At 41.6% G+C, this 10,082-nt stretch overlaps 2 protein-coding genes across 3 annotated transcripts in view; both read left to right on the forward strand.

Moving 5' to 3' along the window:
• The window catches only part of LOC104955348 (ral guanine nucleotide dissociation stimulator-like), a 111,084-nt gene that overhangs the window by 20,508 nt on the left and 80,494 nt on the right, over positions 1-10,082 (forward strand).
• lipeb (lipase, hormone-sensitive b) overlaps positions 1,463-10,082 on the forward strand; it is a 98,439-nt gene continuing 89,819 nt past the window's right edge. The window contains exons 1-3 of one of the 2 annotated variants that reach the window (XM_010782669.1): positions 1,624-1,703; positions 1,907-2,062; positions 6,982-7,223. In XM_010782669.1, coding sequence (XP_010780971.1) covers positions 6,984-7,223 — 240 coding nt within the window. In that variant the 5' untranslated portion in view covers positions 1,624-1,703; positions 1,907-2,062; positions 6,982-6,983. Of the gene's footprint in view, positions 1,704-1,906; positions 2,063-6,981; positions 7,224-10,082 lie in introns of both variants that reach the window. The other variant, XM_010782668.1, reaches the window with a different exon arrangement.

Below are 10,082 nucleotides of genomic sequence, written 5' to 3' on the forward strand. Positions count from 1 at the left end.
CCCCCCCCCCACAAGAAAACACCCTGGACGCTGCACTAGGTCAGAAACCATTTGGACATAATGTCCTCTCCATTAAAGGCAGCTCATTGTGGAATAGCCTCCCAAGTGAGATACAGGATTGTCCCACTCTCAATAGCTTCAAAGGTCAACTCAAAGAATGGTTGAGAAACAAACAGACGTGCGACCACCGCTAAATGCACTTTAACACAGGGGTATCTCCTCTGGCTCTTTATCTGTCGTTGCTGCTATAGTGTACTGCCATGTGGTAAATACTTGTGTATGCTGCTCTTGCTCTTTCTGCATATCATGTATTTTGTTTTTGCTATGTTTGTAAAATGTAATTTTCTTAAATGTTGAATGTGAGGGACTGCGGATGGAAATGAACTCAAAGCTAAATCTAGCACTGTTACGCTTGACACATTTGAATGTTTTAAGTGTTCATTACTGTGCATTGTCCCTACCAAATAAACGATGAAATAAATAATAAAATAAATAACTGCCTCATACTTCAACGAGCAACAATAGCAGCCACATTCTGTTCACAGCTGGTTGTAAGGACACGTGGGACTTTGGTGTCGGTGACGTGTCCCTGTGTTCCTGGGTGTGTTTGTGTATCTCTGTATGGGTCAGGGGTCATGTGTCAGTTCTCCGGAATAGTTTTTTTTTATCTGTGATTTCATCCAAGAAATCCAAACTAAAGGTCATGTTTTCCCTCTTGACTGAACTCCCTAAAATACATTGTATCCCTCTATTTCGGTTGTGTACAAGATGTCCTTGTTCTGCTTTGTTAAACATTAGCATGTCTTTACTCATACAGCACATGCATGGTGCTTCATAAACATTGCTCAACAGACAAAGTCTAACATGTAATGTAAACTTGGTGAATAGCGAGTAATATGATAAGCAATCATTTGATGAACACAATTGTTCTTATTGAGTTATTGTTTAATGCTAGGCTTGTGACAGCTCCATGTTTTAGATACTATTATATTCAAGTTCATTGTCATTGGACAGAGTAAAAGTAGTAGTAAAAGTAAGACGATGAAATGCAGCATTAAACCAGAAGTGCAAAAGTAAGGAAATTTCTCCTTTATTTGTTTATTATTGTCCTTTGTCTTACTTTTAGACAGAATAAATGAAGGAAGACATCGTGTGCTCTAATCTTCAAAGGCCAACATTATTTTTATTAAATCGATGTATTGTTACTATTTAGTTGTACTGCTATTTGTTTGGAATGAAGCAGCAATAAAAGTAAAAACCCACAATTTCAAAAATGTGTTATCATTTCATAATCTTAGGTTGTGTTCCTTCCACTGTCTCTCTGTACATGATCTGCCAATTAGGTTAAAGGTCACAGGGCGTTGCAAGATGAACATCCAATAGGAAGAAAGCCCACTGTCACAAGGACAGAGTTATCTGGGAAGGGGCTGTCTGTGGCTTTTAAAAGAACCATGTGAGGGCCAAGCACACAGGAAAGAAAATGACAACTCATTGCCTCTGAGTAGAGTTGGTTATGACAGTCTGACAAACAGAGGCTGACGGGAGAAGAGCCACATCTGACCGTAAAGATGAGGCAGTGACAGGCGCACAGAGGAAGAACAATCAGACAACAACTACCTTCCTCTCTTTCCTTCTCTCCATGCTGTCATTGCTTTCATGGAAGCGAGGGGACAGCGAAGGACAGAGGCTTGAACTAAAAGCTGGTAAACACTTTAACTTTTGTCTCTTCCAGCTTTTACTGCAGTTGCTCTCCATACCATCATTGAAATGCCAGCATCAGCCTGTGGGTACTTTTTGGCACTGCATGCGGGCCCTGCAGGACTCACTATATATCTTTATGTGTCGCTGGTGTTGGTGGTAGTGCATGACTTATTAATGCCTGCTCTCATCCATCTTTAATGTGGAGGGACAAGGAGCAGCTTAATGGCTGCAGGGGGATTACAGTGACCACTTGTGTCAGTACCACAAGAAGGATGATGCTGAAACACATGGCTCCATACTGACAGTTATATGTAGGTAGTCGGAACAATTGCTGATGCACGAAAGACGATACGGACAGCAGGTGAGATATGTTTTTGTTGTGGCAGCTTTATTGTTTGAATATAACCTTACATCAACGTCTTCACTAGTCTAAGGCATGTTGAACTCTCTCTGAGGAAGCTCTCTATTAAATTGTAGTGGTTCATATAACTCGTATCATTTTGATATACTCCCTGCAGTTGGTCATCGTAATGTGGCTTCATTATCATTAAGCAACTTTCAGAGGAGCTTCTGCTGATCCAGGGCTTCATAAAGTTCACTCCTTGCTCACTCTGTCAACATAAGGCCTATTAGCTTTCCCATCCGAGAGTCCTACCCCCTGCTCTAATTAGGAATGCAATTTTGAATGTTGGCTGCTCGCCCATGGGCTGCTATAGCCGGTCCTGCAGCAAAGTGTTTGGGTGGCTGCCGCTTGACCAAAGGCACTCATTGTGTCCCTTTAAGCCACATACGGCGGATGCTGTTCATGCACTCGGCTCAATGTGTATTATTTATAGAAGTTCTTTGTTCCTCTTGGCGTTTTATTCTGATGAATTAGTAGATTTCTTTGCACATACTGTTTCCTGTGTTGTGGGGTTGAGAACATTCAGCGCCAGTGCCTAAATCCGCTGAGTCTTAGAGAAATCTTAATATTGAGCAACAAGCCCAGGACTGTATAAGTGTGGGATTGTCATTAGCTGCTGAATTACTTTGAAAGTGACGCATGAAAAGTACTGTAGACTTCCTTCATCGATCCTCCGTGATTCCTATGTGTTGTTAAAGATTGCGTAATATCCGAGAGACTCGCATTTACTCGTATTGTGTTCCTTTCTTAACACATCTGTAATCTTTGAAACTCTAGGATAACATCCACCCATAAATGTAGTTACAAATATAGTTATTCAGGCCTCTATCTATTATCTACCAATCAGAGGGTCGGGTTCAATCCCACCCCCCCGCAGTCAACTTGTTGAAATGTACTACGGCAAGATACCTTACCCCAAATTGCTGTACATCTCTGTTTGGTTTGGAACTCTCTATAATGTGGAGACATATGAAGACAGTTATATATAATACTACAAGAAAGCTTTGACCTTTTTTTTTACTGGGATAAAGACATTTGCTAATTAGCTCAGGATTCCAGTAAATGTCCTTTTGGATAAACACAACATTAAAATGATCTGAGCCCCCAATGATTCAAAGAAAGACAATGTAACTACACATCACAAATCAAACCTTGTCTTGTGATGTTTACAGTTAGGTTGGGGCGCTATATTTCTAGCTTTTTCAAATGAAGGGATGGCTTTGAAGCAGTAATGCGCTCACTATGGATAATTACTTCAAACAACGCCACTATTAAACATCTTAACTACTGTATAGCACAATGTACATTCTGTTTCCGTGATGACTTTTCCTCCAAGTCATGGGATGAGCTTTCTGTACGTGTTTTCTTCGCATGATCGAATCGATGTGAAATTAGGCCTTGAGCTGCTTTATTAAGCGTCGCCAGAATACATAGGACTTAATGTTGGAATGAAAAGTGTATCCCCGCTACAGTGCTGCTCTGTGCAGTCTGCTCATTTGGTTCTGCTGATTTGTTTCAGTTTATTTCAATACCCCAGGGCCAATACATGTCTCCTACATTCAATGGTACATTAAGCGTGCTCTAGATGGCTACATTACACACACAAATACACACGGGGGGGTTTCCTGGTTGCAGGTAATTATAACTATTTGGCCTGTGATTATATAAATGGGAACGGGGTACTTGAATACAGATATTTGAATATGCGAAAGAACTGCATGTTTCTGTGTTTTCATTCATTTCTGGAATGTGAGGCCCGGCTCTGTAACTCGTGGGGTTAAAGTCGGGTGTGTCCAGATGATGAGGCATGTTTTCCTGCAGAGGGGAAGAAACAGGCAGCTCCTCACTCCAGTAGCTGAGTGCTAAATGCAAAAGCGAACAGTGTTCAAGTTTTCCAACTTCAAATTTGTTTTGAATAAATCTTTGTGATATGATTCACTTATCCCTTGCTTACATTTGATATGTAGCCAATGAGAAACGTGCCAAAAAAGGGCGTCTAGAGTGGAGTGAGAAGCACAGAAAGGTCAGTCACGGTGATTCCTGTGTGCAGGAAGTCGTCTGGCTGATGAATGTTTCTCTCCAGATGGCAGGGAGTTGTGATTCCTCTTCACAAACTGAAATGGCCTCTCCCATTACTCTTTCTGAATGGCATGGAATAGCAGAATAATTGCGCGATAAGGGCTCCCATTATTTCTTTGACCCTCGAAACAATATTTCACTTTCGTAGAATCTTTGTACTATTTCCACCTCCACATCCCAAGATGCCGCTTTGTTGATCTGTAAAAATCATTGTGCTGTTTTAATTTCATATTTGTATTCGTAATTAGGGATGTCCCGATCACCTTTTTTTGCTCCCGTTCCGATTCCGATCATTTGATTTTGACAATTTGCCGATACCGATTTTTCCCGATCCGATCTTTATGCAATGCATTAAGAGAAAAAAAAGCATTCAAGTTGCCAGATTTGAGAGAAATAAGCAACCAGGTCTATGAAAACAAGCCCCAAAGAAGCAACACATACATGATGTTCTGTAATTTGAAACCAAAACTAAGGCCTCAGGATGACTTTAAGACTTGAACATGGTCATTTTTGTTTTGTAAAATTGAATACAACATTTAAAAAAAAGTATTTAAAAAATAAAAAAAAAAAAAATATCCCGATCCCCGATTTTTTTCCCCCCGATTCCGATCTTTTGAAAATCACGTGATCGGCTCCGATCCCCGATCAGGTGATCGGATCGGGACATCTCTATTCGTAATGCTTTATTGAACTCGCCTAAGTTAAAGTTTTAACAGCAGAAGTTTGAAGAGAGGTGTTTGCTATTATCAAGGACACCTGCTGTCATTTGGGATGTTTATTAGATTTATACATTCATTTGATTTAATAATTTAACTGAACTGATGGTTATTTTCTATGATCTCTCGATACATGTGCGTCAGTCAGCCTTGCTAGATAATTAGGTAACGCCCATTCTTAAAAAAACGAATATTCTCTTTCCCCTTGTTCGCTTCTCGCCTAAAATTCCCACTTTCTCATCTATTAAGAAAGCACTGCTGCCTCTGTCTCTTTGGGTTGTAACCTCTGTGTGTCCAGCAGCTCCTCTTCCCCCCGTCTCTCAGCGTGCCGTCACCCTATACAGTAAATACCAGCTTGTTCTCCGGCTCATGTGTTGTGGAAACAGAGGTCTCCGGTGACTTGACAGCAGATCTCAGTCCATCAGGGACACAGAACCAGATCCTTGTTATGCTGCATTAGGACAGGGGTATTGGCACACTTGATGAACACACTCCGCTGTGTGTTTCCAGCTGTACACACCTCCCTTTGGGACTCTTATGCAAGTGTGTTTGTGTTTTTATTCAGTGTATGACTAATCAGTGTTTGTTCTCATCAGCATGACGTCAGCGGAGGGCCTCTCCTCCTGCTTCATGCATGTCTGAACAGATCTTGGTGGATTTTGGCTGCTTAGCCCAACATTACATCGTTTAATTTCAAGGCTTGCTTAACACGTTTCAATCAATGAGCTTCTGTACGCCAGGCTACTGGGGATTAGTTAATAGAAGTAAGAGAACATTAGGATATATCCAATGATATCCTACCTTTTTTACAGTGTCTACATGATAATGGAGAGTGGGGGTGTGGTGCAGAATAAGCATCAGGGTGCTACTTTGTATGCTTGCGAGACCAGCTGACAGTCGAGTTTAACAACTACAGACAAAAAGGTCTTTAATTTAACAAATGCATAGGGGTCAGCAAGGTGGAATATTTGATGGTGAGATCAGAGATTGTTATGGGACACAAGCCCCTGTGTCAGTAATCTGCTAAGTGAACACTTTCCCACCAGAATACAAAAAGAAACACATTAATAATCCTTGAAATGATTACTATGCATTTGACTTACATCGTTACATTAGTGCGCCACAATTAATCAAAGTTTGATCAAAGTTGCAAAAGGGACTGGATATTAGTGCAATATCAATCGAATTGCGATTTTTCTGACAAATATTGCGATTGCAATTCGATTTGCGATATTTGTTTTTAAGCGACCCAACGGACGTAAAATGCGGCCATATCTCCAGCTAGGAAGTTCGCATCAACGTGCTCCCGTCTCAAGCACCCCCCGCAGCCCGAGCTACGAGTGAAAGAACTAAACTTACATGAAACTTCCGTTGGGTGGCTTTAAAGTCAAGCTTCAGTTTAAGATTCACCCTGTAATAGAAACATGTGATGGAGCATTACTAACCTGACTCAGATGGTTTGTTTCACCAAACCATCTAGGAGAGCTCCATTGGAAGCCATTTGGAAAGGGCAGGCACTTTCAAAAATACTTGGCAGGTGATTGGATCAATCTGTCTATCACCTTCTATCATGGGCCACTTCTGATTGGTTAACAATGGCTGCTACATGTGGAGCACAGCACTTCTGATTGGTGTGGATGACTGACACACAGGAACAAAAAAAAAAAAAAAATTGCAGGCTTTGCGATTTGATAATCGCATCATTTCAAATCGCGATTTCGATTTAAAATCGATTAATCGTTCAGCCCTAAATCACAGTAAACACAATAATTGGTAAAATGTGTGAAAATATAATTCCTGAATTTTGTATATTTTTAGGAATTATATTATATAGACTTATTATATAATCCATGTTTGGTACAGATCTTTAAAAAACACAGCATGATCTTTTTAATATATTTTTCATTGATAATGTTTCAAAAATGATAATTCCCTCCAACTTCGCGAGTCATGTGGCAATTTTTATGCCATTCAAAAAAAAAAAAAAAAATCGCAATTAACACATTTTCCCCTAAACCTACGTTAAAAAGTATTTATTTTAGTTTTCACCCTTTGACCTCTTCTCTCTGTCCCTGTTCTTAGTGATGGACACCAAAGCAGTGTTTTCGGCGCTGCACAGCGTCTGCGATGAGAACGCAGAGTTCTTCTCCGGAGGATCCAAAGGCTCGCAGGGCGATGCTGCGCGGCGCCTGGTGGACACCATGAAGCTCATCAAGGAACACGCTCGCAGTCTGGAGCCCATTATCTCCGGCTTCACTCAAGTTTACCATCACTTTGACTTTGACCCACACATACCCGCCAACGGCTATCGCTCACTGGTCAAGGTAAGCAGTGGCATGTTTTGTGTGCTTAAGTCTTGGATCTGTGTTTTTACATCTCCACCCAGTGCAGCTGTGAGAATAATAAGCCCCCCTGCCGCAATACATCCTTATCAATATTCTCTCCACACTGTGGGAAACTGCTTGATATCGCTTTGTTTCAAGGTGAGCCCATTTGTTTTACAGATTGATTTTATGTTGAAAATCAGGTTAGATAAATTCCTCCAGCTGCAGAATATCTACCCCCTACTGTACCCCACTGTACTTCGTCTTCTACACGTATCGACGAAACATCATGACCTTCGGTGGCTGCAGCCCACCACATTGAATGAGTCTACCAGAGCAGCAAATGAATGCTGCTCTGTGTTCTTACCTCTTGGTTTCCACATATATAATCCTACTCATTCCCAAAGTGCTACTCAGACTAATCTGCAAGACCATTTTTAAAGCTTCAAGCCTTTCACATGCTTTCTTTCAGGCACGCTACCATACATAGTTTATTTTCCTTCAAGCTTAACCAACAGAAACCTAATTACAATTTCAGCAAACCCAGAAGACATGGCTCTTTAATGATTGCACAACTTAAAGAACTATGATTTGCTTTGTTGAAAAGCAAAAACGACATGGGTCGATTTCTTAGTATAGGAATATTAACCTTGACTTCATCATTCATTATTTAAAGAAACCTACAATTTCACTGTAAAAATGCCATCCTTTTACATCATCATTTATTTAGTTTCTTTTTACATTTTTTAATTTTATTTTCAGGTGAAACAATACATAAAACATTAGGGACAACACAACAAAACTTAATAAAACCCACAAAACAATAACAGCAAGTAACGACACAAACAGCAACAGTAGCAACCTAGTATTCTTATGGTTTAACTTAACTGACATTGCCATGCTGGTTTATTTTGGCATAAGGAGAGTGTAGCATCTTGGGGTAACGGCCCGTCCACACACAGGCATGAAAAAAATCTTTCAAAGCTTCGCCCATTCACTTGAATGGGGTGACGTAGAAGATTTTTAATCTTCGCCGAACTGCATTGTGGGGAGCGGAGCATGGCTTTGCAAGCATCGTGAGCATCAAAAGTTGAGCAATGTTCAACTTTTGATGTTCCCAATGCTTTCGATGCTTGGCATCAGCCAATCAAATCCCGTTTATGCAAATCCCGCCAGTACAAGCGTTAGCCAATCAAACCGCGTGCAAGCTGGGAGAGCCAGACCGCAGTTCATTTCCTCATATTCCAAACGAGATATTACGGTAGCAAATCACCCGGTTCTTTACGACCAGAACTATTTACCGGGATACAAACCGGAGGAACCAGGCATGGAGGGAGGTGGCAGAGACAGTGGGTGAAACTGGTAGGTTTTTCGCCTGTTTGGAGAGTTTATATCCAGTTTACTTCGTTTTAACCTATCGCCTACCAGACCTCTGTGCCGGCCTACCGACCCGACCTGACTCCCTGCCTATTTTTTGTCTTGTCTAATAATTAATATAATTGTATTAGATAAATGTCTACAATCGAATGTGCGATTTGAGTTTTGACGAAAGTAAACTCGTCTCTGCTGCGCCTATCAGTCTTTCTCAAGTCTGTTATTTTTAATCTACGTCTCCCCAAAGTAGTGAAAAAAAAGGTGAGAGCAGAAAAACGACTCCCGAATCGGAGACAGAAATCCTAGTGTCTCTAGAGAACACTTCTCTCGGAAGCGGAGACAGGTACGAATTTTACTAAGTGAGGAATCAAATTGACAGTCCAAATTCCGTCGTACTCAGTAAAAAATCTAGACGTTTAGAAAGGACCGAAATGCTTAATGTCGAGACTGTCGAGAGACTAGACCCCAGTTAAGCGGACAATCAGACCCATGTTCGGTCGGGACCGTAAAAGAAAATTTATATTAGTGCTGTAGGTGTCTCCAAACAAGAAAAGTTTGTCTTATAGGAAAACTACTGTCCGTTACCGTCTGAACCCTCGAACAATGAGAGTATATAAATTTTTTTTTAACGATCGATGTAATCTGGATTGTTCCCATCATTGTATTCTCATTAACAGTCGTCGCATCTACTCCGACGTAAGTCGCACGACAGACATCCACCATTCGGTCTTAACCACTCTTACCTTCACCAAAAAGTATCTGCAAAATGAGGATGAAACACAGTTAGAAAACATAACATCAGAATATTATATAGTAGCGAAGTTTTCACTTAATGGACGTTCAAGGATGAAACGACTTGTAACTTCATGAAGGACGGCAGAGAAAGAAGGCTCACGAGGGTGGGAAAGAAGGTATTTTTCGGTTGTAAATCAAGTAGTTCGGACTCCGTGACCGACGACAGATTAGGGAGGGGTAAGCACTGTGATTGGACGGTCGAAGGGGACGTGGTACGCCGAAAAGAGTGCGACCTCGGGCTCCGTAGCGTATCTGTCGTCGGAACACGTACTACACATAAGCGGCCTATTTCCGAGTGACTCCGGCGAGAGTAGGAACTTTTGTCTCCAAGGTACCGACACAGCACGGTCGTACGCGCTCGGTCCATCCGTCCCGCGCGTCGACCGTGTCTCGCAACGTCATGCGGAGTAGAGGGCGCAACACACGGTGAGCTTTCTTCTACGACGCCGCCAACCGCCACTACCATCGCGGGAAAGACCTACTACACCCTTCCGTCGTCGCGTGTGGATGTTTTACTCCTTCTAACATTGTAATTTACCTCCTTTTATCGTCAGAATGCCTAGGGGCAGGTGTGTGTCCGTACTTTTTTTAAGAACTACGACCCGCACAGACTTCGAACCGGCTAAAAACGCTCGTGCGCTGGTTGTTGTTAGTGTACTTAGAGGGCGGGGGCCTGTATGTTTCGTTATC

Source organism: Notothenia coriiceps, unplaced genomic scaffold, assembly GCF_000735185.1.
Source record: "Notothenia coriiceps isolate Sejong01 unplaced genomic scaffold, NC01 NC01_scaffold00024667, whole genome shotgun sequence".
Classification (NCBI taxonomy): Eukaryota; Metazoa; Chordata; class Actinopteri; order Perciformes; family Nototheniidae; genus Notothenia; species Notothenia coriiceps.